Consider the following 27,011-nt stretch of genomic DNA (forward strand, 5'->3'; position numbering starts at 1 on the left):
GCCCCTGAGCCAACACCGAGCCACGGCCCGGAGCCCAGAGCTGAGCCCAGAGCCAAGCCCAGAGCTCAGACCTGGGGCCGAGCCCTGAGCCTGGCGAGGAAGCTGACGCTGCGGCTGCTGCCCATGGAGCTCCCTGGGACCAGGGCCGGGCTCGGCACCACGAAAGCACGAGTGCACTCATAAGCTTTGCTCACACGCGGTGAACTTTACAGAGCGCAGCCGTGCCCCGGCAAAGGAACAACCTGGGAGCTGGCCAGGAAAAGAGCAGCGCTCGCAGCCCGGAGATTTCAGAGCCACGGGGAGCCGGCTGCTGTTCGGTGCTTTATTAAAACAAACGCCAGGAACCAGCACCCGCTCTGCCCAGACTCGTGCTCTCCCCTTCCCCCAGGGAGCTGCTGAAGGCGAACTCCAACAGCAGCAATCGCGTTTCCCGAGGCAGGTCCCAGACCCCTGCAGGGTAGGTCCCAGACCCCAGACCCTCAGCATCCCCCCCTTTGGCAGGGGTGACCCACCAGGAATGGCCACAGGATTATTGATGCTGCAGAAATACAGGGCAGGAGGCACCACGAGCAGCCAGCTGAGCACCTATCCCGTGTGTAGGAACACATTTAACACAAAATAAGGGGAAATCCCACACCTGAATTCCGGTTAGCTGGGGCTGTGCACTAGGAGGGGACCAACCTGGGGACACCCGGTAGCAGCCCCGGGACCTGAGAGCCCCCACGGCTGCCCCAGGAGACACCGAAGTGCCTGAATTCACCGCATAAGTCCCAGCACTCAGGTCTACAAGGGGGAAAACAAGAGCCTCATCCCCTCCAGGGGCAGCCACCCCACCCCACAGACAGCGGGTGGGCAACTACCTGAGCAGGAACTTAAAGAAAGGAGATGGGAGACGGTGCTGGAAGAAAACTCGTATTCACCTTGGGAAGGCTGCAAGGAGACGCCTCACCCCCTGTCTGCATTCAGCTGGCAAAGCTCATTAAAACAGGTGGCCTTTCGCTGCCCTTTTCAAACCTGGAAATCCAGGCCCTTCAAAGACACACACAAAAAAAAGCCCCTAAAAAAGGTGATTTAAGAGATGAAGTGCTGGAGGAGGAGGTACAGCAGCCCTCCTAGCCCAGCCACGGCCGCCCCCAGCGCCAGCCGTGCCCAGAGGAAGTCCAGGGAATCCTCCAGCCGGGCGTGCAGCCTCAGGACCTGCCGGCGCGTGCTCTCGCGGTCCCCGGAGTTGTCGATGATGTGGCTCGCCAGCTTGCGCTTCTCGTCCAGCGGCAGCTGGGAGGCGATGCGTGCTTCGGCCTCGGCCTGGCACAGCCCGTTCCTCTTCATCAGCCGCGACAGCTGGGTCTGCGGGTCGCTGTCAGGGTGGGAAGGCAGCGCTGAGACACGGGCACGGGAGGGAAAAGGGGTCTGCGGCCAACCCCATGCGCTGACGGGGTTTGTCTGACTTGGGCACGAGGGAAAATGGCCAGGACAGGGGGGAGAGATGTGCCAGAATGCAGCAACTGCCACCCTGCTGCCCAGGTGGACCCGGCTGCATGGTTTTGGCACTCCCCTGGCCCACAAGAGCAGGGTGGTGCCCAAAAGCCTGCCCAGAACAGCAGGGCACAGCTTGTGCGAGGCCCAGGGACAGCAACTGCCATTACGTTGGTGCCAGGTTTTAGAAAAACCTCATTAGGAAGACTGTGGCACTCCTCCTCTAGGATGAAGGAAGGTGCTGCTCCTTGTGAGCATCCCCAGAGCAGAGCCGTGTCGCACGGCTTCACGCCAAGGCAGCGGCCAAATCCTCCCCGGAGGGCAGGGGAGGGATGGCACAGCCGCCCCCAGCCCCCGAGAGACGTGGCAGCGCCCTGGGCCTCTCGTGGCTCGCGTGGCACTTACCAGTAAACCAAGACCGTGTGTTTCATAAACTTCGTCAGCCTGTTGGTCTCAAAGAGCAGGGGGATGTCGAGGATCACGTAGCGGTAGCCTGCAGAAACGACAGCCCCCGCCAAAAGGAGCAGTCTCGCTCGCATTCCCCAAGCCCTCGCTCCGCACGTGCGGCGCAGCCACAGCTGCTCGAGCTTTACAGCTGCTCCGGAGGGAAGAGCAGAGCGCGCCTGCCCTCCTCCCTCCTCCCTCTTGGAGGGAGGAAACGGTTCAATTCCAAGCTTCCACAGGAAAAAAAAAAAAAAGACAAAAAAAAACAAAAACAAAAAACAACAACCCTAACCTGGATGATCTCAGACCAAAGGTGAAGCTGCAGAAATATAATGAGGAGCTGAAACAAGAAGCTCAAATGAAAGCGCCTGTGCATTGCTGGCAAGAGCGGCAGCCTCAGCGCCTTCGCCGGCCTCTCGCGGGGAGCAGTGCCCACAGCACAATTTGCTCCTCTCTCTTTTGGCTGTCCAAGTCTCTGCCAGGCTGCAGTCATTTAAGCCGAGGCTTCCCAGTTCATTTCTCAACTTAGTTTTCTTCCCTTTTGGAAAGCTTTAGCGAAGCAGTCCCACTGTTCCCTAGGGGAGCGAGGAAATCCTTGCAAACCTCTCGCACCTCAAACACGTGCGTGCCTCTGGGTACAGCTCCAGGGCCAAAGAACTCACCAGGATCCCTCAAGGTTCTTTAAAACACCCCCAAAACATGCACACAGCCCCAAGACCCCTCCTGGCTGCACCCCGGGACAGGGCTGGGCATGAAAAGTGTCGGAGGCACCAAGCACTGAGCCACGGGGACGGCTGGGGACAGCGCGGGCAGAGGAGAGCTGAGCCTGCCTCGAGGCTGGATGGAGCGGGCAAACTTTAAATCCCCTCCTCTCCACCTGTGGTGCTGTGACCGCGAGGGGCAGCTGGTGGAGGAGTCCGTCACTGTGAGCCTCCATCCTCTGGGGCCCTGCAGCTGATCCCAACCTCTCCACGTGCCTCTGCTCCTCTGCCTGCAGGAACACAAGCTCCTACAGCAGCTTTTGGGGCAGTGCTGCACAGCCTGGGTGAGATGGTGAGGGCAGGGAGAATGCCGTGTGCTGGGGCCCTCGCTTCCCTGGGTCGTTTGCTCGGACACAGCCGGCCACAGGGACATCTCCAGCTTCACTGGGGTCTCGGCTTCACAAACCAAGGCAGCGCTCCCAAACCGACCTGCCCACAGCAACGAAAGCCTTGACGAAGGTGTAATCATCCAGCAAACCACCATTTTACCAGCATCTCTAGATAGAGAGACTTCTTGCTGCCCTATGGCTTGATCAATAGCGCTTTCCTTACCAAGCAATCCTTAGAGACAGCATCCAGCTATCCCAAATCATTAAAGCCTGACTAATGAGGACAAAGCAGCCTGCTGAACACACACAGCGCTCTCGCCAAGGGGCAGGACAGCATCTTCCTTCTGCGTCCGCGGCCTGGGTTCGAACCTCCAGCACGGTTTAGCTCCCAGCTTCCCGGCCCGGGGCTCCTCTCCCTTCCTCCTCCTCCTCCTCAGCCCAGGGGAGCGGGGCCCATTCAGCTGTCACACGGCTCAGCTTTGATAAGCTGCGCAGAACCAGTCTGACTCTATTAAGACATCCTTCTGTCTACGCGGAGACCTCCAAAACAGCTGGTGATCTTATCTGGCATTTGATTAGACCAAGTTTGACAGCTGTATTTGTTATATTTATCAGGGGAAAAAGCGGGACTTTGGAAACCACAGCTGCCAGCCCATTCCTCACCTTATCGGGGCTAAAAGCGCTTTGCAGCTTTCATCGAAGCCCAGCGAGGCCGGGAGCGGGGGATAATACTTGGCCATTTCGGAAGGTATGACATTATCCAGCACGTAATCTCAGAAGAGGCCTCACAATGCTTTTCTCAGGCCCTCCAGATGTACTTTACACCACAGAAGAAGAACGTGAAGGGCAGCAATGAAAGGCAGGGAGGGCAGGAACGAATCCTCCGAGCGCCGGCGCTAAAGGCCAGGGCTGGCAGGCACAAAGGCCGTCACTCAGCGCCGGCTCCCTTCTCCTTCCCCATCCCTCTCCCCACTTGAACGCCGAAGCCAGCGCGAGCGGGGCCGGCCCGCATCGCTTACCTAGCACAAAGTACTTCAAGACCTGCTTCAGCATCTCCTTCTGGATCTCGGGGTGGGTGATGGCGTTCAGCAGCTGCCGTTTCTCCGGCTGGGAGAAGATGATGCTTCCCAGAGCCTCGCGATTTATCTCGCCGCTCTCCAGGAGGATGTCGGTGCCGAAGTGGCGCACTATCTGCTGATAGGCCTTCAAGTGGGGCTGCACCACTGATAAAACGAAACAGCCGGAGGTTAGAGACAATTCTACGGCACCGCCGGCGCTTGCATCAGCGAGCGGCCTCAAATGGGTTTTGTTCATTAAATAACCGCGCTCGTTCTCCTCGGCAGAGCGCATCTGGCTGCCAGCACACGCTGAGCCCGGCGCCGCAGCCTCGCAGCCACCTGGCAGCGGTGCTGCACGAGCCCCGTCTGCAAAGCTCCCAGCCCAAGGTGCCTTCGAGGTCTGACGCCCGAGAGATCGAAGCGCCCCGAGGCATTAATTCAGCGCCACGACCCGGCTCGTACGTGCGGGTGAGGAGTCAGCAGGCCGGGCGAGGGAGTTGCTGTCACAGCAGGGACAGACCGAGCCTGTTCCCACCGCAGGCAGGGCAAGGATTTGAGCAGGGGGGATCTTAAAGAGATTGGTTTCCTTCAGCTGAAACTTCACACGAGGGGAACGCAGCCTGGCTGCACGCTGGTGGTTGGCTCTGGCTGTTACTAAGGGGTTTTTTTTTTCCCACTGTCGTTAGCCTCAGTCACCAAATTCTTTGTGAGCACAAACAGAAACCTTCTACAGATCCGCTCCCAGCAGGTATTTGCAGGGACTCTGACATCACACAAACACGGGATTTTAGAGCCATCAAAATCACCAACGAACAGGATGAAATAATAAAAAAACAGAATTAAGATCAAGCTGGGGCTAACCACGGAGAACGACAGCCTGTATATAATTTTCTCTCAGAAATCCAGGAACGTTGCCACAGGTTGTAACCTCAGGGCAACCTAATAAAAGTCTTTAGGGCCGATTTCTTTCTCTATTTGAATTTCACATTGAGGCAGTTTCAGTATGGGTGAAATCCGCATAGTAAACAGACATCTAAAAAGGGAATTGGAGGAAAAGGAAGTGATTGGCAGAAAACAGACACCGAGTATCTGCGGTGTTTTCCTATGGTCTCCGAGGGCTTTTAGCACCTCTAGCAAATCTTCCACACCTCGAGGGGAATCACGGTGCAGCAAGATGTAGGAGCATCACAGCTGCGGGTGGCTACAAGGTGAGCTCCTCGACAAGCAGCACGGCGCAGGCGTGGCCGTGACACAACCGGCACCGCTCCTCCGCTGCAGCCCCGAGGCCCCGCGCATACAGAACGAGGGGGCCTCGTGGAAGCGAGCGCTGCTCTCCCCGGGGGCACTGACATCTCGCCCCACGTCACACCTGGGGAGAGCAGGCTCTGCTCCAGGCCCGCTGCTGCAGATTTGGATTTCTGGGTCTTTGCTGTAGCCAGGCAAACAGAGCAGCAAGATGCAGATGTGCCAGGCGGAAGCACAGACCCAATTCCCTCTGATCTGAGAGATTCGCAGCTGCTTTTTCTGAGCACGCTAAGGCACAAGTAATTCTGTGATTAATCTTTGTGTGAAGAAAGCAACGCCCAGCACAGAGGGAAATTCTCCTCCAGCACCAGCGATCCCACCTGCCATAAGCGAGGCCTGGGACGGGTGTCCTGGGGCTGAGGGAGGAAATTGGCTCAGCCGAGGGGACTCGCGGTAAGGAGGAGCGCGTTCCTTTCGCCAGGAGTTGGTTTCAAAGCCAGGAAGCGCTGACTGCACTGCACTCCAGGAGAGGGAAACTCAGGGCAAGATGTCCCCAGGGCATTTGTTATTAGGACACGATCTGTTTTTTGGTTTTGATTAGAAATATATCCCAGTTCCAATCCCCTGAGACAGCTGCTCCGCACATCCTCATCGACCAGGGAATGGGAGGGAAACGGGCATCCGATGTACCCAGAGCACCCTCTGCTGCCTGCGCTTCACCGCACATCAATCCCAGTCAGGGGAACCTCGGGGAGAAAGATGAGCCATGCACAACTCACCCTCTCTGGCAATAACATCGGCATCGATCACGGCACAGCCCAGCTCCCGGAGTACGGCCACCACCGTGCTCTTCCCCGACGCGATTCCACCCGAGAGTCCGACCAGGAACATCGTGCTCTGAAACAGAAAGAGAGCTGAGAACACGCCAGGCCACGGCTGCTTTGTTCACGCTGTGCGCATCAAACATTTACAGCAAACAGGCGACTTCATTGAGCTCAGTCACACGCTTCCAGGGAGGCACCGAGACCCTATTACACATCTGGCACCCCCTGTGTCGGGTGCCCCAGCTCCACAGGCTGAAAAACAGCCGGGTTAAACGAGGCTTCCCCAGGCCCTGCAAATTCTGGCTGCGTGGTTTGAGCCAGCTCTGAGCTCCTGCACCTCCCTGAGACTCGCTGGGATTGCTCTCATTTAGCACCCGTGCATCAAGCCACAGCCTCGCCTCCAGCACCCCGAATTCCAGGACATTGAAATCTCCGAGGGTAACCCAGAATCAGAGACAAATGGGAAGAACTTCCCCAACATCTCAGCCCACGAACACGAGGGCTGATAGCGAGAGCGCTGCTTGATCTCAGCAGATGGGGTGTAAGAGATGAGCTACCTCTGACATAATCGGGCCGCAAAGCGCGGCAGCCAGCGAGTAAATCCCATCCCCACGTTACCTGGAAGCCAGAACCGTCTGTGGCAGTACGCACTGCATGGACAGCACGATGGATGCAAGGCGGCACGGCTCCGTGCATCGGGCTCGTGTCTGTCAGCTCCCAACGGCAGCGCTGCGCGCACAGCCTGGGCTTGCCGACAGCCTCGAGGCTGGGGGGGGCCCTGCGACCACCCCACTGACCCACGGCAGCTCTCGCTGCTCCTGCGCTGAGGTCCCAGCTCGCTGGGAGATCTCTCCCTGCTCAATCCATACCCTGAGACCCCCTAAATCTGGTTTTCACCTTCTCACCAAAAGGCTGAGCAGCACAGGCACGGCTCTAGGCAGAAGTAGGGATGCCTGTGAGCGAGGTGGTGTCTGAACCGCAGGAATCCTGCAGCACCCAGGGCACCCACAGCAGAGCAGGGAACGGCCTTGGTGCAGCTGAGTCCTGCAAACCCCCATGGGCAGAGCCCCCAGCCCCACAGCACCTTGTCCAGGGCCATGACGCCCTCAGGGGCCAGGAGCTCTCGTGCCCAGCCGGAGCCTCCCAAGCCCCAGCGGTGGCTGCTGCTGAGCAGGAATTGGCTCCACGCCTTTGGCAGTGCCCTTCTTGGAGTCACCGGCTGCTTTTGGACACTCCTCAGCCTCCTTTTGGCCAGACAAAGGAAACCCAGCTCCCACCACCTCTCCAGGACAGCCACCTGCCCCAATCCTGATGGCAGCCCCTGCTCTGCCTGACCTGGCTCCTGTGTCACACCTCAGCACCCAGCTACCAGGTACCCACTGCCCAGGTGGGCCCTCACAAAAGGCTGTTGGGACCACGCTAAGGGCAGGACCGTGGCTGTGCAGGACTGCTGGGGACGGGTGCAGCATCCCAGACACGCAGCACCGCGTCCTTGCTGCTAGGAAAACGCCACCTGCGTCGTGACTCGGCCCTACAAAGAGCACCCAGGCCCACCACAGGCGCTGGATGTGTCCTGCAGGGCCCCCAGCAGCGCCAGGAGCAGTTTTTGCCCCAAAATCACCGATTTTGGGGTGTTTGGGGCCTGCGCCGAGCGGCTCGAGCAGGGGGCAGGCACAAGGGGCAGCCCCCGGGGCCGGGTCCTCGCCAGGGCCCTGCCGGGAGGGGCCGGGACCCCCCCCCCCGGTCCCTCTGGAGCCCCCCCGGTCCCTCCCGGAGGCCCCGCCCGCAGCCCCCCGTTCCCTCACCCGCTGCCCCCCTGCCCGGCTTCACTCGCTGCGCAGTGTCCCGCCCGCCCATTGGCTGCCCCCAAGCGCCGTCCTTCTCCCAGCCAATCGGCGCCGCGCTTATTGGTCTCGGCCCGCCCCGCCATGCAGGAAGCGGGTGGGCAGCCCCTCCCGAGGAGCGGGCGGCTGAGGGGCCGGAGGAGGAGGCTCCCCGCCACCGCGGGAACCAAACGGGCAGCGGGGGGCCTCCGCCGCCGCTGTGTCTTCCCGGCCCCGCAGCCCCGCCCCGGAGCCGCGCGGAGGCTGATGGGAGTTGTAGTTCCAACCTCCGCCCGGCCCCGTCCCCGCCTGCCCGCGCGGACTACAGCTCCCGGCACCCCCCGCGGCCCGCCGCCCAATCGCGGCGCGCGTTGTTGCGGGGGCGCGGCAGCCGCCGAGGCCCCGTCTCAAGATGGCGGACGACAGTGAGACAGCAGCGAGGCGGCCGCCGGCGAGGCCTCAGCGGCCACCGGCGGAGGAAAACGACCGCGAGCACTGCAGCGACTGCGAGAACGAGGCGGAGCGCGGCTCGAACCGGGGGTGAGCGGCGGCCGGGCCGCGCTCCGCGGCGCCCGCCGGGCCCATTGAGGCGGGCAGCGGCCGGGAAGTGAACGGTGCCCCGCCCCTCGCGCGCGCTGATTGGTCGGCGGATGGCACCGCGCGCTGCGATTGGCCGAGCCGCCTGTCGATCGCGCGGGGGGGGGGCGGGTCGTCTGGCTCCCATTCACTCCCGTTGCGGGAGCGTGTCCCGAAGCTAAGCAGGGCCGGCCGCGGCCGGGGCCTGGATGGGAGACGGGACCGGGCTGCGCGGCCTCGGGGCCGCCCTCAGCCGGGTGCCGGTCCCGGGGCGATGCCACCCCACGTCCCCTGCCCCCACCACAGCCCCCTCGGCCCCCCGCGGTGTCACCCAGCGCCACACCGGGGCCTGCAGCTTGGCACCCTGCGATGGTGCCACCGCCACCCCATGGCCGTCCCTGGGGCTCCCTGTGCCCTTCGTCACCCTCTTGTCCCCCGCGTCCCCGGGGCAGTGCCCGGGACACAGCCCAGGGCATGGGGGCAGCCGCAGGCAGCTGGCCAGGGGCTGAACCAAGCGGTGAGGGGCTCACAGAGCCCGGAGGAGGGGAGCGGTGAGACCCCAACCCCGTGCCCGTGGCACTCCGCGAGGCTCCGAGCTGCCCCGAGGCGTGCAGGAGGCGGTGACCCCGTCCCTGCCCCATAGCAGCGGGCACAGGAGCGCCCCGAAGCTTCGCCCCCCGCCTTCTGAGGGGTTTTGTGCCTCTGCCCTGCTCCTGCCGCTCGCCCGGCCCCGCTGCCCAAGGAGCTTTTCTCTCCCCGTCAGCAGCTGACGTCGGCTGTCCGGTAACCCAAGTTAATAAAAGGTCACCCAAGAAATATGACAGGGGCCTTCTTTGTGACAGCACAGATGTGCATTTGTATTTTATTTGCCTCCCGGGTGTGGCACGGTGTCTCGCTTTAATAGGTTTAGCCATGCTTGGGGAGATTTTTCTTTTCTTTCCCCCTGACATGATTAGGTTTACGGAAACCAGATCCAAGCGGCGAGGAGACACGGCACTTAATCACTGTTACTGGATGAGCTTTCTCGCCGTTATTTCCCAGTGCAGCTGTTTGGGCTGCTCTGTGCCAGGAAGAGGTGTGTTGGAGCGCTTGGAGTGCCCCGCTGCGGGCATCGCGCCCCCTGCGACCCCGGGGAGCTGAGGGGAGCTGCCTGCCCCTGCTAGGGCTGGGCTGGAGCACCACAAGCTGACAGCCCTGTAACAAGCACACTTGTGGAGTTCCCAGCTCAGATAACTTGGGAAATAACCTTAAAATGGCAGGGCTAGTGATGGCCAGGAAGATTTTGGCGCTCGCAGGCGCGTCCCCCACCAAGGCTTCTGGCTGCGGGGCTGCGCAGGGGAGAAAAGGCCAAGCAGGAGAGGCTGTGGTTTGCTTTCTTGACGCGTATCAGTCCTGTGGATTTCCTATCGCCCCGCTGTGCTGAGGTGTAGACGTGTTTCTGGTACAGGCCGAGCGCTGTCCCAGCCCACGGGGACAGCAGGGGACGGGGAGCTCTGATTTCAGCTGGAATTTCCCAGCCGGGTGTGCAGAGCGCTGCCTGGAGTCCTGCCCCTGCCAGTGCCCAGTTGGTGCTGAGAGTCACCAGACCTTGGCTCTGGGATTTAAAAACACAAAAATCTTGCAGAGCAGTAGCAATACTTCCTTTCCTTTTAAGGACAGGAAAGAGGAATTGAGTTTCCTCCGCCCTGGGCCCGTGTCAGCGCTGGGAAGTGGCTGCCCAGCCCTGGCGAAGCCGACTGGGTTTATTTTCCAGCACAGGCTCAAGCTTTTGTATTCATCCTCATTTCCTGCGTGCGAGAGGGGCGTTGCGCTGGCGGGCGCTCCAGATCTGAAGCCTCAGCTTCGTTTCTGGCTTCCCCGTCGCACGGAGGCAGCGTGCGGGTTGCTTTTTGGCATGACCCATCCCACTGACCGCTCTGTGCCGCGGACGTCTCAGCGGCCCCAGCTGGCTCATGTCCGCGGGGCCGTCGCTCTGCTGGTGGAGATCCCGTGGGCAGTTCCCTGGTTTCGCACCCGCTGCCTCCTCTTTCCCCCCGGGGCTGACAGGCAGAAGCGAGCTCAGTGCATGGCGTTGTGCTCTGTGTGTCCGCACCGTGCCCCGCTGCCCTCACACCCAGCTTGGTGACGTCCCCACTGTCTGGGGGCCTCCCTCTGCTCCAGCCTCGCCTCCGCCCCGCAGCCTAACGAGATTACCTGCCTCCGCCTGCGCCCGATTAGCCGCAGGTTTGCCAGGAGGATTTGCCAGCATCTAAATGCGGGACAGACACCGCTCCTCACCCAGCGCCTTTCTGGCTGTGAGGATGAGCCCAGGAGGAGGTGCAGGCGTACGTCGAGCAAAGCTGTCGTCTCCAGCTTGGTTCCTGAGGAGCAACCAGCAGAGTTGGGACCTCTTGGCTCTCTTAGGCGAGGTGTGAAGCAGGCTGAGAGCACGAGCACGACGTCTTGCTCTGTGTGCTGGCAGAAGCGCTCTGATGGCAGCAGAACTTACACAGCCCCCCTCGTGACAGGGCTGTGACCTCCTGCTTCTGCTGGGTTTGGGGAGCCGAGGGGGCTGCGGGCAGCCAGCAGCAGCCCGGGCACAGTCAGAAGGCCTGGCTGAGCGTTGAGCTCTTCCCCCTTGGGCTTGCCTCCTGCTGCATGACAAAATAAAGCTTTCAGATGCAGAAACGCAGCGGGAACACCTTCCTGCTGCACCCGATGTCAGCTGGCTTCCAGCGGGGCTGCGCAGACAGCGGCCCCGAGCCAGGTGAAGGTTGGTGAGGGGCTTCCAAGGGCCGGCCCTGGAGATAGCTCGGGCTGTGAGCCTCAGCTACTGTGCAGAAAATCAGGTGGGCTCCTTTTCCTCTGGCTGGAGGAGCTGTTCCCGGGGGAAGGTGCAGGAAAAGGCGATGGAAGTGACACTGGGGGCGCTTTGCCAGAGCACTGAATGAGTGGGTTCTGTGCTTGGGGGGGTGAAGCCCCCCAGAAGAGATACTGCAGGTGCTTGGCAAGTCGGGGCGAGACAGATAGCCCCTAACACAGCCAGCCTGCCCTCCTCCACCCGCTGTATCTGCCACTGCAGCGCGGGTCAAAAAGGAGATAGGAGAGGAGGGAGGCTGGGAGCACAGCTGGGAGCGCCGCGGGCTCTGTGCGGGGCTGCCAGTTATCGGCTCCTCGGCAGATGGGAGGGGAGGGCGCATGGCAGGGCATGGCACTGCGTCTGGGGAGCACCAGCAGGGACTGGGCACCCCGGCAGGTAAAGAGGAGGGCATTGGGTGCGCTACGTGGACGTGAAAATAGAAAACACCTCTGAGCATTGCTGGGGGTAAGCTGGCAGGGCTTCAGCCCACCCCAATTTCTCCCTGGTCATGACAGCTTTGCTCATAAATCAGGGAGGATTTTCTCCCCGCTTTTACCTGAAAGCCCAACGTGTCGGTAAAGTGAAATCGCTTGGGCTCGACTCATTAGCAGGAAGTTTGGGCTTGGCAGCTCTGATTTATGAAGCGAGGCGACGCCGGCTGCATGCACAGGGACAGGAGGGGTTTGGCTGTCACCTCCCACACTCGCAGCATCCCGAGGTGAGGGCAGCACCGCTCACCTGGGAGAACCCATCCACCTCCCTGCTCACTGGGACGCGCTCACACCCCCCCCTTTTGCTGCTTGGGGTATCAAAATGGGTAAGAAATCCCTGAAAGTATCTATTGCAGCCCTGGTGTCCGCACGGTGCTCGGTTTCACCCCTCCCTCTAGCTCAGGACCCGGCTGCTGCCGCCCCAGGGGACGCTGCGCAGGGACGGCGCCTTCCTGCCCCTCCGCCAGCACCTCCCCGCTCTGCCGGGATCTCTGTGGAGAGTTAAAAAACCCATCACGTGTCTGCCACCAAAATCAATAGCCGTGTCAGGGCCGCTTTGCTGTAATTACTCGTGCTGTCATGTCAGACTGCGTTCCTCTGCGTCCCGGGGTGAAGTCGGAGCCCTTCCCCTCGCCGGGAGCAGAGCTGAGACGTCCCCTGCGGGCACCACTGCGCACAGCCCCCGGCCGCCCGTTCCTGCAGAGAGAAGAGACGATTTTTCCTCATCAGCTGCCAGAGCAAGTGTTTGAAACAGTCCAGCAGGGATCGGGGGCGCTGAGCGAGCTGAGCTGCCTTTGCTGAAGAGCTCCCTGAGCGGGGCAGCGAGCGGCCGGGTGCGACCCAGTGCTCCGTGTGCTCACGAGCCGACGCTGCCCATCTCCACGCAGGTAGCACCGCCAGCCTCTCGCTCTCCACGCCGGGACTTGCCCTGCACACAGAGGAGCTGCCAGAGCGGTCTGAGAGGTGCTGAGCTCTGGGAGCGCTTCGCGGTGCCGTTAGGTTTGGTGTTTCACAGGGGCCTTGGCAGCAGCCGCCGGTACCGGCGCGGCGGCTCCAAAGCACCCGGCTCCCCTCAGCCTCGGGCTCGGTCGCGGTGCCGCAGGAGCAGCACGAGCAGGACACGAGGAGGACGGGCAGCAGGCCCGCGGGGCGGTGCAGCGTCAGGGAAACGTGGAAAAGCCCAGACGTGGAGGATCCCAGTGGGCAGGAATCGTCTCCCAGGGCAATGCCTCCTGCAGGCGTGTGAAGGAAGCCCGGCCCTGGTCACTGCTCGGTGGCGCAGAGACGTCCTCGAGCCACAGGTCACTGCCTCGCCGGGGCCATGGCTCCACAGCACATCGGGTGCTGCAGCACCCAACAGGAGCAGCTTCGCTGTCAGCAGTCAGCCCTGCGCCTGGCCCTGGCTGTTTCATCCCCAAACCCCAGCTCTCGCTCCCCTTTCCCCTGGTTTCAAAACTCCCCTGCTGCTCCGTCCAGGTTTTGTTTTTTTTTTTAAGCCTTATTCCCCCTCCTGGCTCTCTCCTTTTCCTGGCCTTTCTGAAAGAAGTAGTTGGATGGTGCCGCAGCATACTTTCCAGCGTGTTTCTTCTTTCCTTTCTCTGCTCCACCCTGGTCACCGCTATCTGCTGCTTGGTGAAGTCGTTAAGGCGCCCCGGGAGCAGCCACACCGAGGGGTTTCCACGTGTCCGGGGGTTCTCCATCCACCGCCCGGCCGGGTCAGCGCTGTGGTCGCGCTGGGGCTGCAAGGAAGAGGCAGCCTCTGATTTATAGGGTGAAAAATGTGCCGGGCTGGGTCCCTGGAGACCTGCACAAAGAGCTGGGGAGAGAAGAGGAAGGAGGAGCGGGTCTGAGGTGTGCTTCGAGGGACACCGAGGCTCCCCGAGGGCAGGACAGCGTGCTGAAGGCCACCACACGTCCCTTGTGGTGATCTGTGCCACGGGACGGGGCTTTGTGCCTGGGGGAGATCCTAACGGACAGGGGAGCAGGCAGATGATCTCCCAGGGAGGACGTGGCCACGTATGGAGAGACCTCGGCAGCAGCTGTGGGGTGGCCCCGAGACCTCCTGCAGGACAGAGGGGAGGCAGGAGCCCCAGCGCACGTGAGCAGGCTGAGGTTCTCCAGGAAGCCTCCGCGCTCCTCAGCGAGGATTTTCCGTGTGGGTTGGGTTTTCCAGCTCCGCTCGAGGGGTTTGATGTCCTTTGTGAAAAGGGAACAGCCAAGGGGCAGGCGTTTTTTAGCCAGATAATCTCAGTAAGGCCGTGGGGATGGGGCAGAGCTGGGGCACGTGGATCAGCAGAGCCCGCTGGGTGTGGGTGGCCCCGGTCTGTGCCACCCTGCCCACCAGGCGGTGTGGCTTCAGCTCGCTCCCTCTGCAGCCATTTCAACTGGAGAATTCCCACCTGGGCCCTGCCCAAGGCCGCAGCCTGGCTTTGGGGACCGCTGGGAGGGGGACACCGGCACTGCCCGTCCGTCCCGCTGCCGTCGGGCAGGAGCCGCCTGCAGCCAACCCCTGCAGCTCGTCCGTGCAGCCGAGGACACGAAAGCTTCGGGGGAATCCGCTGCCTGCCCTCTCACCCACCTCCCCCTCACCTCCCCTTGCTGCAACTCGCTTGCTCAACCCCGCAGTTTCTTAAGAGGGTGACGGGAGATTGGTGGAGGAGCCGCCGCTGGCTCTGCGGGGACGAGCTGACGGGCGTGTTCCCAAGCTGGATCCTTGCTCACGGAGCCGTGCTGGGGACGGGCGCTTCCCCCGAGCTTTGTCCCGACACAATGTTGGGTTGCTGCTGGCACAGGGCAGGGGCTCACACCTGGGGCTTTGGGGTGGTTGCTGGCTGCACGGCCGGGGACTGCCCTAAATCCCTGGAGAGAGCCGCAATGCCCTGGCCTGAACGCTTCCCACCCTCTGCTCCCAAAGAGAAGTTGTTGCCCTGGCTCGTTTTTCCAGCCCCAGTCTAACAATAAAATAATTTCCCAATCTAAGCACCACCCATCTCTGGAGCTCATCGCCCCTGCAGGTGGGGTGAATTTTGTTGCAGCCTCCTTGGCCACGGTCCCTCCGTGGGGCTCAGCCAGGACCTGCTGCAGTGCCTGCTCCTGGGGCTGGACCCGCACAGAGCCGGGCAGCCGAGCAAAGCCCCGGGGCAGGAGATGTTCCTGCTCATCCCATTTTGGGAGCTCGTCGAGCAAGAGCTGGGCTCGAGGGATCCTGGGCACAGTGCGTGTGGCTGCACCCCTCGTGCACGGGGTGCTCCTGTCCTGGCGGCTTGCTTGGATTCAGAACAGGGAGCTTTTGTTTTCTTTGTAGAGCTTCAGAGACCGTGTAAGTGTCCTTTAAAATTAAACGTAAAAGGCTGCAATGATGTTTCTTTTGTTCCCCAGTGGCTTGAGTCCAGCAAATGACAGCGGAGCCAAAAAGAAGAAAAAGAAACCAAAACGGAAGAAAGAGAAAGGAGGAGACCAACCTGAGCAGGCTCAGGACCAGCCAGTGAAGGTGACCGACCCCTTCCCGGTGGCCGAGAGCGTCCCAAACCTCTCCCACGTGGCTCAGGGCGAGGAAGGAGCCTCCCGGGGCTGACACTGCCCGATGTGTTCAGCCACTTGGCTCTTCAAAAGACCCAAGATTCAATTCCCCGGCCTGGCTTGGCGCATGGGAATTCCCAGCGCCACGGGAGGTGCCAGGGAAGGGCTGTGGGGTGAATGCTGCCCTTCAGTGGCTGTCACAGCCGGGTGCTGTGGAGGGGTCAGAGCGGCGCCTCCGACTTGTTCCTTCCCCAGATGAGCTGGGGACGGCCGGGAGCCGCCGCTCTGTGCCACCGAGCCCGGCCGCCGCCTGCCAGCTTCCTCTGCTGCCCGTGGCCGGCACAAGGAGCGCATTTTCCTCCTCCTTGGACCACGGCCGATGTTGTTGATTTTTGCTTAATTAACATAAGAACAGCCCAACAGCTTGCTCCTCTTGGGCTAGCAGCCGGTGCTCTGGGGGGGAGCTTGGGGCACACACGGTTTGTCCCCGCTGTGGCGGCACCCCCAGAGTGGGAAGTCAGCCCCATCAGCCAAATATTTCTAACATCTTGTCTATCTGCCTGTGCAGAGGATTGAGTTGGGCTTTCTGAGGGTTTCAAACTTTCTTCCTGGGGAATCAGCGAGGAGCTGGGGTCGCGACCGCAGCACAGAGCTGCTGGAGGTCTGGGTGGGGAGGAGGAAGAGGAGCGCGTCCTTCATCCGCACTGGGCCTCGCAGCCTCGCCGTGTGTTGTCCTGGCCCACAGTGCCCAGTGACTCACCTGGAAGTTGCGGGCTGAAGCAGTGAAAGAAGAGACTGCAGAAAGCCCAAATGCCACGTGTGGGCTGGCCCAGGGGGTCTGCGTGGCTGTGAGGCAGAGAGAGGTGTTTGCTCTGTGTGCTCGCAGCACCTTCCTCAAGCACCACGCGTCTTAAGGCGGTTCATCTTCTATCCCCTTTGCCCCAGGGGCACCCAGTAGCTGGCTTTAGGTGTGTGGCAGGTGGCTTCCAAAAGGGTTTGTCCATCTGGTAGGGGGTTAGGAGAAGATGCAGGCTGGAAAGGGAGGCTCAGCTCCCCGTCCTGGCTGCGCACCAAGGCAGGGTCATCCCCAGTTTCCCCATGTGAGGAGCTGAATCACAGACCTGCTAGCTCAGCATCCTCATTTTGTCCTTTCATCTCCCTTTTCTACCCTCAGGTCAACTCTTTGCCTGCTGAGAGGATCCAGGAGATTCAAAAAGCCATTGAGCTCTTCTCTGTAGGTCAGGGCCCTGCCAAAACCATGGAGGAAGCCAGCAAGCGCAGCTACCAGTTCTGGGACACGCAGCCGGTGCCCAAGCTAGGTACGTGCAACCCCTCGCCCTGCTGTACCCCGTGGTCCTGCCTTGTGGTCCCCAGGCTGTCCAAAGAAGCCCTCGTGGGAGCGGTGAGGGTTTATGGCCAGCGAGTGAGTCCTTGGATGGCCCCTCACTGCTGTATCTGGGCTTTGGTCAGCACGGATCCCCCACCTGCAGACCCTGCACGCATGGCTGGGGGGACAGGGGAGGACAAGCAGCCACCTCAGACGTCTGCTTTGGTGCCTCCTCTATTTGGGATCCCTCAGTCTCATTCTTTAGCCTTAAAATGGACCTTCTGAGCCCATTGTGGCTGAGTTTCACGTGACGTGTTGCCGGTCTTCCTCTTACCAACTCCCAGGCTGGGAGAGGAGGGGGGCAGACACAGCCAGTACCAGCACCTCCAAGCTGTGCTGCGCATCCCAGTTTGGGGAATCCCACCTCCCGAGCCCTCCTCCCCCTGCCAGCAGCCAGACCGCACCTCCCGCCTCTAGTACTTGCTCCAGCCCTTCCTCCCATCCGCTCTTGATTCTGTCAGCGTGTGTCAGAGTGATTTCAGCGTGTGTCAGAGTGATTTGCTGTCGGTAACGAGGTGTTTCTCGGCATGGCAGGAGCGCTTAGCAGCTGAGCAGACCTGCAAGGAAGAGAGAAGCACAGAGAGGGGTGGGCTGCTGCAGAGCTGCCTTGCTGGAAAGCTCGTTCCTGAGCTAATTGGAGCAAATCTGCAGCGCTCCTGTGGTGCCTGGGATCGTTTTGTTTGCTCTCTCCCCCTGCAACTCCCAGCAAAATCCATGCAGAGCTCCAGAGAACTAGCGAACGAGCCCAAGCCCACGGTGTCCAGATTTCCCCGAAGCTTATTGTGGCTGCAATTAGCTGTACAAACTTGGCACGGTTGTGTCTGGCCCTTCTTGCTGCAAACACCACGACCCATTCCCTTTTCATGTTGTCAGCACCAGTCTGAGGCTTTGTTTGCTCTCAGAGGACCGTTTGCTGGAAGTGACACTCAGCTTTGGTCCCTCTTTGTGCTCATGCTGGGAAAACCATTGTGAGACACCCCGGGCACGGGGTTACTGAGGCAGCAAAGTCTGATCTTGTGTTTGCCCCTTTCACCAGAGGATCCTGACGTGGCAAACATCACTTCTGCCTCGGTAAACCCTGGTAGATGGAAATTTCAAAAACGTTTTGTTTCTTGAAACAGGTGGAGAGGAAGAGGCACAACACAGCCACAGTGCAGCACGCTGCTGGCCGCGCTCTGGCTGACGGTCACACTGTGTCTCTTGGCACTTGGTCAGGAGCACTTTGGCACGCAGTGCTACATGCACGAGGCTATTTAGGGTCTGGTAGCAAAAGTGCTGAAGCATTTTGGGGCCAGATTTCAGCGTCGTTCAGCACCTATTCAAAACAGAGGGCACTGCCATGGGCGAGCATTTCAGGAACCTGTCCTGTTTCGGCTGTGATGGGGGCAGTTCTTGCTCTGGGTTTTGTTTGCTTCCCCATTGCCTGGAAACCTTTTCGAATCCCTTTTTAAGGAAATTCCTAATCAGGGGGTGTGCTTCTCTTGGCAGCACTCAAGTGATGCTGCTGTTTGGAGAGCTGTGTTGACATCTCTGAAAAAGCTGGTGCTTTACCCAACACCTCTTGGCTGAATCGAGCGCTTCAGGAGTCAGTGTTTTTGAACAAAAGTTGTCCTGTTCGCGGCAGCTCTCACTTAAGCGCAGCGGGAAGGAAGCCCTGATGCTTGCCAAATGGCAGGGGCCAGAGCTGGCAGGGAGAGAGCCACCGTCCGAGGCTGCGGGGAAGGTGGAGCAGAGCATGGGAAACTGCTGGCTGCTGCTGGGGCTTGGAGAAGGGGACGGCCGTGCTCTTGTGGTTGCTTTGCCTGGCTGAAGGCTGAAGTTCTGCTCGGCTAAGGAAGGCTGGGCTGGCTCAGTCTGCGAAGAGCAAGCCTGTGGGATCCTCAGCGCGTGTGCACAGGGTGCTTACAGCTCTGCGTAGAGTTCCCCTGCTGCAGGGCGAGAAGGCAGGCGGGTAGGGGCACCGCGGCGGCGCTTGTGGGCACAGCCGATGTCGCTGTGGCCTTGAAGCTCTGATCAGTTCAGTCGCTTCCTCTCTGCTGCCTGCTTTGCTCTGCCGTTGCCCCTGAAAGAGCAGGTTTGAGTCTCTGCCCATGTTGTGTTGAACACGTGGCACGTCCCAAAACGGACGGGTGAAACAGCAGCAGCGAGGGTGAGACTGCGGAATCGAGGTGTGTTGGTCAGACGAGAGTCATGGAGACTTGACCTCAAAGAGCAGAGCACGTCCCAATGTCTCCCTGCTCTCTTGCAGGAGAAGTGGTGAACACCCACGGTCCCGTTGAACCAGACAAAGACAACATCCGTCAGGAGCCATACACCTTGCCCCAGGGCTTCACCTGGGACGCCCTGGACCTCGGGGATAGAGGCGTGGTGAGTAGAGGCAGCTCAGCACACAGAATCACAGAGCTGTAGGGGCTGGAAGGGACCTCCAGAGATCATCAAGTCCAACCCCCCTGCCAAAGCAGGTTCCCTAGAGCAGGCTGCCCAGGTAGGCGTCCAGACAGGCCTTGAATATCTCCAGAGAAGGAGACTTCACAACCTCCCTGGGCAGCCTGTCCCAGTGCTCCGTCACCCTCACCGTGAAGGAGTTCTTTCACATGTTGGTGCAGAACTTCCTGTGATCCATTTTATGGCCATTGCCCCTTGTCCTGTCCCCACAAACCACTGAAAAGAGGTTGGCCAAATCCCTCTGTCTCCCCCACTTCAGGTATTTGTGCGCATTGATAAGATCCCCGCACACGCTTGCTGGGTGGGCGTCTCTGGAGCATGGTGAGCAGTTCAGTGCTTGGAGTGCTGGGGGTGATTTTGGGGACTGGAACATACCTTTCATGGCTCCATCTCAACACCTCCTTAGAGCTGGGTGACTCTGACTTCCCCCCAGCGTGCACTTCGCTCTCGTCCCACACTGGCCAGGTTTGCCTGGTTTCTTCATGGGGAAGAACGAGAACTCCATTTCTGCAGCCGCACAATGTTTGGGTCCCATTTCAGGGCAGGCAGCTGGGGGTGTGATGGGTGACTGACTCGCTTGACCTGCTCAATCTCTCCTGCTTTAGCTGAAAGAGCTGTACACGCTCCTCAACGAGAACTACGTGGAAGACGACGACAACATGTTCCGCTTCGACTACTCTCCTGAGTTCCTGCTGTGGTGAGTGGCACTGCCACCGCGGAGCAGAGGGTGTTGGATGCTAGCGAGCTTGATCCCGGTGATAGCACTGCAGCTGCCTTTGCTCATCCCTTCTCACCTCCTTCCAAAATCTTCTTTTCCCATCTGTCACCACACGTCTGTCTGGGAGCTGCATCCCAGGTACCGTGCGAGAGGGATTTCTCCCAGTCCTGCCTGCTTCTGGCTTCTTTCAGATACAGGAGCCCCAAACTGTTTTTTTTTTCCTCTTTGTTTTCATCCCTCGAGTGCTGCAAAAATCCTGGTAGCTGAGGAGCTTCCCAGTGACCCAGAGCTGTAGGGTGAAGGTGACTGCCAAGTAATGCTGCCAGCAATAACACTTGGAGACCTGTTACAGCTGAGCTGCTGTTTCCTCAGGGCGTTCATGAATCGAGGAACACAGATTTGCTCCAGTGTTGCCAGTGAGAACTGGCCTCGGCCGCAGAGTGCAGGAATGTCCCTGGATCCCAGCCGTCCTGCCCTGTGACACCGTGGTCACCTCTTGTCCTCCTGCCTGCACACCCACGGCTCTCGGTGGCCTGGAGCAGGACTCAGAGTGTCCCAGGACAGGCAGGGAGGTGGGAGGCAGAAGTAGATGCACAGGGGACCTTAGGTGGGATGTGACCACCGCCTCTTTTCCAGGGCCCTGCGTCCCCCAGGCTGGTTGCCCCAGTGGCACTGTGGTGTCAGAGTTGTCTCCAGCAAGAAGCTGGTTGGATTTATCAGCGCAATTCCAGCCACAATCCACATCTATGACACGTAAGTGCTGCTCAGTTGAATTTCTTATCCTTGATGGCATTCCCAGGAGGTCTGACTGAGCCAGCTCTACGCTGTTCAGCCACGGAGATGCTTTGCTGCTTGGAGGAGAAGCTGGGGAATGTTTAAGATGGGCGGCAAAGTTCTGTGCAAGGATGTCTTGGTGCTAAGAGCCACGAAGGGGGATATTGGCTCACCAGCGAGTGAGGTCAGCTTAGAGCTCTGGCTTACAGAAATCCTCCACGGCTGGATGGAGACTGTATTTCCTGGGAAAATCTTGGGTAATAGCTTAAATGAGAGTTCTCCAAAGCTAGACATTACCCCTTGGCCTTCCCTGGGGCTTTGAGTCCTCTGTGCCTTGAAGAGGCTGGAAGTAAATTGCCCAGGGCGTTGGGCTGATCCTCCCAGGTCAGGACAGTTGGGTTTCATGCTATGCGTTGTTTCTTTCCCAAGAGAGAAGAAGATGGTGGAGATAAACTTCCTGTGCGTCCACAAAAAGTTGCGCTCAAAACGAGTGGCTCCAGTTCTGATCCGTGAGATCACGCGGCGGGTTCATCTGGAGGGAATATTTCAGGCTGTTTACACTGCGGGAGTGGTGCTGCCGAAGCCTGTGGGGACTTGCAGGTGAGTGTCTTCAGTTCTCCAAAATGATTTAGGGCTAGCAAAAACCTCTGCAGACCTTCCCGTGCTGGGATCCCTCCGTGGCATGTTGCAGAGCGCCAGGACGACTGCACTTACAGGTGCGGGATTCCCCAGGGCAGGACAGATCAACTCCAGCCCGGGTTTCTCCTCCCCGTGGTGTCCTTCAGGGATTAAGTCCAGCAGCTTTGCTTAAGCTGCTCATTTATCACAAGGCAGCAGAGTCTGTAGCACATGCTCTTCAGGCTGCCCTGGTTTTGCTCTGCGGGAGCTCCTGGCCTGCGAGAGCCCCTTGGTGAGCTGTTGCAACGTTCTCGCTTGCCCTCTGATGGCAGCTACGAGAACCTTGTGCTCTTGCAGCCTGCCGCTGTCCAAGAACAAGTCTCCCACAGCGAGTGTGTTTCTGCAGGTACTGGCACCGCTCCCTGAACCCTCGGAAACTCATCGAGGTCAAATTCTCCCACCTGAGCAGGAACATGACTATGCAACGTACCATGAAGCTTTACCGGTTGCCCGAGGTGGGTGGCAGCAGGGCTGTGAGCCGCGGAGGCAGAGCTCGTGAGTTTCTCCTTGCTGAGCAAGGGATGAGGCTCTGAATCAGGCACACAACCACCTCAGCTGAGGTTCAGCCCTCTTCCTGGAGAACTGGGGTTTCTTTCATGTAGTAAATGGCTTTGTCAAGCCACTGGGCTTTATTTAATTTTTATTTATCTTGCCTGGGTACCTGCATTTTAAGGGCAAATTCTTGCAACTAGAGGACCCTGTGATCTTTTATTTCATGGTGAGTCATACCCTGTGGTCCTAGTAAAACAAGAATGCAGATATGACAGCCTTCATCTGTCCAAACACAGCCCCAGAGTGACCTTGAATTGGGTTAGTCCCTCATTCTTCAGTCAAACTGATCGGTTCTGTCACTGCAGTTGTCCTGCTGGGGAAGTTCCCCAGCTGGATATGGGAGAAAAGAAAAACAAAGCATTAAAATTGCCACCACCTTCCCTGACCTTGTTTGCTTCCTTCTGTCGGTCGGAGCTGCTCGCCTCATTTGGAGAACGCTGGTTTAGCGCTGAGCAGCACATGGCTCCTGTCTGCTGCCTCCCGTGTCAGCAAAGGCAGCAGCTGCTGTTTTGTGGCTACTTTTTGTACAGAAACCCAGACCCAGAAACAGTCTGTGCCGCTTCATTTGGGCTTCACTGAGCAATCCCAACCCTAGAGCAGGAATTGAGTTAAATGGGAAATAACGGCAGCTCCGTGCAGCACCCTGCCATGCCTGGGGCACCTCTCCCAGCCTGTCCCCACTGTGCTCAGGAGCAGAGACCTGGAGGAAAGCCGGGATCTTGTGTCGTTAGTGCCTGGAGGGAGAGGGCTCGGCAGGGGCTGTGGGACTGCAGGTGGGAGGCAGCTGAGAGTCCTGGGGAGGGAAAAGCCACCTTACAAGCAGTGCAAATGATTTGTCCCGCTTCTTGTAGACTCCCAAGACTCCCGGCTTGCGGCCAATGGAGCACAAAGATATCTCTGCAGTGCACAAGCTGCTGACCGAGTACCTGAAGCATTTCCACCTGACACCCATCATGAGCCGAGAGGAGGTGGAGCACTGGTTCTTACCTCAGGAGAACATCATCGACACCTTTGTGGTAGAGGTGAGGGAGCAGGAACAAGACGGGGGGGAGGTTCTGGGAGGACAGTGGGAGGTGGGAGCTGCTGCAGGGTGGTGCCTTTCCATCCTGGGCTGCCCCGAGCCTGCTCGCAGGGAGCTCTTGGTGGCACTGGCATGTGCACAATGACACTGGCGAAGCCCCTCAGAGGCTCTAAGGAGGCTTTAATGTGCCTCTGAGGGGCTGCGGTGTCACAGAGGTGTCACTTTTGGTTTTTAGAGCGCCCAAGGGGAGGTGACGGACTTCCTGAGCTTCTACACGCTGCCCTCCACCATCATGAACCACCCAACTCACAAGAGTCTGAAAGCTGCTTACTCCTTCTACAACGTTCACACCAAGACGCCTCTCATTGACCTCATGAGCGATGCTCTCATCCTCGCCAAGTCGGTGAGCGTGGTGGAGCAGCGTGGTGGGGCCGGGCAGGTTGGGAGCGGGGCCGTGGAGCACCAGGCAGCTCCCCACGAGCATTTCCTATCTCCTGGCTGCTCCTGGGTTTGTGGGGAGGGCTGGCAGTGGGGTAGGGCTTGTACATCCCCCCCAGGGCTGTGCAAAGCCAAATCCTGCAATGTCTGCAACCCAAACAGCCTGAGCCTGTGAGGTCAGGGCACACAGCTGGCACTGAGCTGAGCTCAGGGTGCCCACTCAGTTCTTAGAGCAAACAATATTGCCATGTTACCTACAGATACGTCCAGTATGTCTGATATCTACAGATATATGGCAATAGATACAGATATAACTTGGAACACCAGTGCCATGTTCATCCCCAGCACCCTCACTCCCTCCTTCTGGGGGCGCGGAGCTGGGCCAGAGAGGGGGCAGGCAGCACGCACGGAGGAGGAAGGCTGCCCAGCGTGTAAGCAGGTGGGGCTGATGGCCTTGTCTTGCCCCTGCAGAAAGGATTCGACGTCTTCAATGCACTGGATCTCATGGAAAACAAAACCTTCCTGGAGAAGCTGAAGTTTGGGATCGGGGACGGGAACCTGCAGTATTACCTGTACAATTGGAAGTGTCCCAGCATGGCACCAGAGAAGGTGAGAGCCTTGTGGGGTCCAGCCAGCATGTGGGATGGGGTCTCATCCCCAGGGAGCCCCCAGGGAGATGAACGGGCTGTCGGTGCTGGGCACTGCCTCTTCGCCTTGCAGGGATCCTTGGGATCCTGCCCGCGGGCTGCCACATCCTTGCCGTGCGAGCACAAGGGTTTGCCCTCACACACGCCTGCTCCCAGGCCAGCTGCTGTCTGCTGCAAAGCTGCGCTCAGTAACGTGAATCCCGTGACACCACGCGCTCCTCTCCACCGTCCCCAGTGTGTCTGCACCGGGGTGGCCCTGGGGAAGAGCACCCATCTCCCCAGGCCCATTTTACATTTGCACTGGTGCAGCACCGGAGTGGTTCAGGGTCCTTAACCCCACACACGCCTGCGCTGGTGACCTCTGTACAAGGAGGCAAGGTACAGAGAGGAAACAGGGAACTAAGGCTGTGACGGGGCAAAGGGCTGCAGGCTCACAGCTCTAACACCAGGGGTTGCAGCAGCCACTTGTCCATAGCCTGCAGGTGGTTGCTGTGCCCCGTGAGGGCTGGGTGTCCTCCTGCAGCCTGTGTGTCAGTCTGTCTGCCATGGCACGGAGGGACACAATGAACAAGAGCCCCCTGGAGAGAACAGGCGCTCCCGAGGGCCGTCGGGTTGCACTGTGAGGGACCCCACGATGATGGGGGCTCTGCCAGCATGGTCACCCACAGCGTGGGTGCTGCACTGCCCCCACAGCCAGCAGCCTGCTCTCCACCTCGCCACTCTGAGCACTTGCAGGTCCTTGTAGCTGTGTCCGTAGACTTCGTGGCTGCCCTGGGCCATTTTAGGTAGCATCTCCGCCCTGAAGGCGTTGTGGTTCAGCATCCGTCCCGTTCACAGCTGTGGAGAGGCTGGAGCTTGAAAGCCAGCAGCTGCAGCACTCGTGTCTGTGCTGCATCGCGACAGCTGGTGAATACTGCGGGCACTCTCTGGGAGAGTTGGTGAAGCCAGTTTCTGTCTATGCCATCCAGAAAGCAGGAGAGCCCTGCAGACAGGTAGCCAGAGGTGTGAGGTCCGACAGGTTGACTAATGCGTGGAATGAAGTATTTCTGTGGCCTTCTCCAGCTGAGGCATCTGGGTTGCTGTCCCAGCGGTTCTGAGTCACGCAGCACCCGCAGGTTACAAATCCACGCTCTTCAAAGCAGCTTTGCTCTGTCTCTGAGCCTTCTGAAGAGCTGTCGGAGGTTGCTGGGAGGCTTAAGCAACTCCTCCCCTCGCCGACAGCGCTGATGGGTTGGGAGCCTGGGTCTGAGCCCGTCCCTGCGCTGCAGGCACATCCCTGGGACAGCCACCAGCTCGTCCGTCCTGCGGCGGCCAGGGAGCGCCCAGCGTGCCAGCTGCCTGCAGAGGGACCTGTCAGGAAGCAGCTTCTCCCAAATCTATTGTTATTAGCTTAGAGATAACCTTGACTAGCAAATCAAATCACCCCAGCTGCTGGAGCCCTGGAGCTCTGCGCTTTGTACAGCTCTCTGCTGCCCTTGCTCTCGCAGACCATCCGGGCTTGTGACGCAGGTGTGAGCTGCGGAGCTGGGGCAGACCCCAAGCCTTGGTCACCTCCCCAGATCTGAGGGACTGTGCGCACTCAGCATGCTCGGCTAGCCAGCAGGGAGCTGCCCGGAGCTCTCGGTGGTCTCAAATCTCCTAGCGCCGGTAGTGAACAGAGCAGAGCCCCCCCAGCAGGCGTGGCGAGGGAGCTGTGTCCGACCGGAGCCGGGTGTGGGGCTGCAGCCACTCGTGCTCGGGCGCTTCCTGACCCGCGTCTCCTCCGTTGGCCCCACAGGTCGGACTGGTGTTGCAGTAAAAGAACCCGACGAGGAGAGCGCAGCGCCGCGGAGGAGCCTGGCCCAGCAGAGGGGCTGCCCTCGCTGCTTCTGCCAAAACCGGAGCCGCGTGCGGAGCGGTGGGAGCAAGCCAGCCACGCGGACACCGGCTGATTTTAACGACTGCATCACGCAGCGCCGGCCACGGCTCCCCCAGCGCCGGCAGTGGTCTCCTTTGTTTTGATTTAATTGCATCCTCGTAAAGACGTGGTCAAGGGAATGTAACTGCTGAAACTAGCTCATGATTGGCATATAATGGAGTTAACGGGTGAATAATAAAAGTATATATTATATATATTTTAAATCTTTCCTGTTCCAAACTGACACGAGCGCATTCATCTGCTGAAGGTCACCACCTGGTCGCTGGACCGTGACTTTTCTCGACGAGAAGCCGGGTTGATGGAGGTAGATGCTTGGCGTGCCGGGCTTTTCCCTGCGCAGAGCTGTGCGCGTCCTGCCCCAGCAGATGAGCGAGGTGGTTCCTCCTGAAGCGCTCCCACCGCTTCGGCACCGACACGGCGGAGCACTGGGCTGGTATCAGCGCGGTGCCGTGGCAGGGCTGCGGCGCTCTCCTGCGGCTCTGTCCCCGTGCTCGGCCGTCTCCATCCGCTCCCTCCTCTGTTTAACTCGGTCCTTGCCGGCCCAGCTCTGCCGCAAGTGCATGGAAAGGGAGGATGGTGCCGTCCCTCCCTGCAGTCCTGGGAGCACCTCGATATTTGTTTTTAAGGGCTATTTGTGCAAGCAATGCCTTGTCCCTTCTCCCCAACCTTGGAGACTCAAAACCTCTCTGCTCAATGGGGCAAGCGCTAAACGGAGAAGCAGCAACTCCCAAAGACCTGGGGGACCCGGATCCTTGCCACTCTCGGAGCATGTCCTGTGCACCCAGCTCTGCTCGAACTCTGGGGTGCTCCCCATCTGCCTCCCCAGGTGGCACCAGGGCCGCACGGTGCCTGCTGCATCTCCTCTGCCGCACCTCGAGGTGCCCCGCTCGGCTGCTGTGCTGTCCACGCTGGTTTTCTGAATCCCTGAAATGCAACGCGCATGCCACTGATTGCCCTGTGACGTGCCATCAGCCTTCCCTGGGGGGTCAGCCTCTCCAGCCACTCCAGTGCCTCTTCCACCAGGCTCATCATTGTGTGCTGCGGGAGC

The 27,011-nt window shown here is 59.8% G+C and overlaps 2 protein-coding genes across 5 annotated transcripts; one reads left to right on the forward strand and one right to left on the reverse strand.

The window, feature by feature from the left end:
* Positions 1-308: 308 nt before the first annotated feature.
* On the reverse strand, positions 309-8,201 carry DCAKD (dephospho-CoA kinase domain containing). 4 transcript variants are annotated; one of them, XM_038168688.2, is made up of 5 exons: positions 7,943-8,201; positions 6,093-6,210; positions 4,030-4,233; positions 1,882-1,969; positions 309-1,357 (listed from the first exon to the last, which is right to left on the reverse strand). In XM_038168688.2, the coding sequence occupies exons 2-5, from the start codon at positions 6,202-6,204 to the stop codon at positions 1,072-1,074; spliced, it is 690 nt and encodes a 229-aa protein (XP_038024616.1). In that variant the 5' UTR covers positions 6,205-6,210; positions 7,943-8,201; the 3' UTR covers positions 309-1,071. The 4 variants fall into 4 exon arrangements, with proteins under 4 accessions (XP_038024616.1, XP_071884774.1, XP_021127257.3 ...); XM_072028673.1 differs by lacking the exon at positions 7,943-8,201 and adding an exon at positions 7,043-7,457; XM_021271582.4 differs by lacking the exon at positions 7,943-8,201 and adding an exon at positions 6,756-7,023.
* A 102-nt stretch (positions 8,202-8,303) lies between these two features.
* Positions 8,304-26,159, forward strand: NMT1 (N-myristoyltransferase 1). Its single transcript, XM_027445257.3, has 12 exons — positions 8,304-8,500; positions 15,245-15,356; positions 16,560-16,704; positions 19,021-19,139; positions 19,823-19,914; positions 20,572-20,688; positions 21,139-21,309; positions 21,734-21,842; positions 22,791-22,961; positions 23,196-23,363; positions 23,870-24,007; positions 25,823-26,159. The coding sequence occupies exons 1-12, from the start codon at positions 8,373-8,375 to the stop codon at positions 25,841-25,843; spliced, it is 1,491 nt and encodes a 496-aa protein (XP_027301058.1). The 5' UTR covers positions 8,304-8,372; the 3' UTR covers positions 25,844-26,159.
* The last annotated feature ends 852 nt before the right edge of the window (positions 26,160-27,011 follow it).

The sequence above is a fragment of the Anas platyrhynchos genome, chromosome 28, assembly GCF_047663525.1.
Source record: "Anas platyrhynchos isolate ZD024472 breed Pekin duck chromosome 28, IASCAAS_PekinDuck_T2T, whole genome shotgun sequence".
In the NCBI taxonomy this organism is placed as follows: Eukaryota; Metazoa; Chordata; class Aves; order Anseriformes; family Anatidae; genus Anas; species Anas platyrhynchos.

Bases quoted from the DNA above. Each gene is read 5' to 3' on its own strand.
- NMT1 (XM_027445257.3), top strand. From the start codon at position 8,373: ATGGCGGACGACAGTGAGACAGCAGCGAGGCGGCCGCCGGCGAGGCCT. The intron at 16,705-19,020 runs GTACGTGCAACC...GCTCTCTTGCAG, and splicing joins GCAGCCGGTGCCCAAGCTAG to GAGAAGTGGTGAACACCCAC. The intron at 22,962-23,195 runs GTGAGGGAGCAG...TTTGGTTTTTAG, and splicing joins TCGACACCTTTGTGGTAGAG to AGCGCCCAAGGGGAGGTGAC.
- DCAKD (XM_072028673.1), bottom strand. From the start codon at position 7,195: ATGGGGGTTTGCAGGACTCAGCTGCACCAAGGCCGTTCCCTGCTCTGC. The intron at 6,211-7,042 runs GTGAGAAGGTGA...TTTCTGTTTCAG, and splicing joins CTGTGCTGCTCAGCCTTTTG to AGCACGATGTTCCTGGTCGG. The intron at 1,358-1,881 runs GTAAGTGCCACG...CCACCCTGACAG, and splicing joins CACACGGTCTTGGTTTACTG to CGACCCGCAGACCCAGCTGT.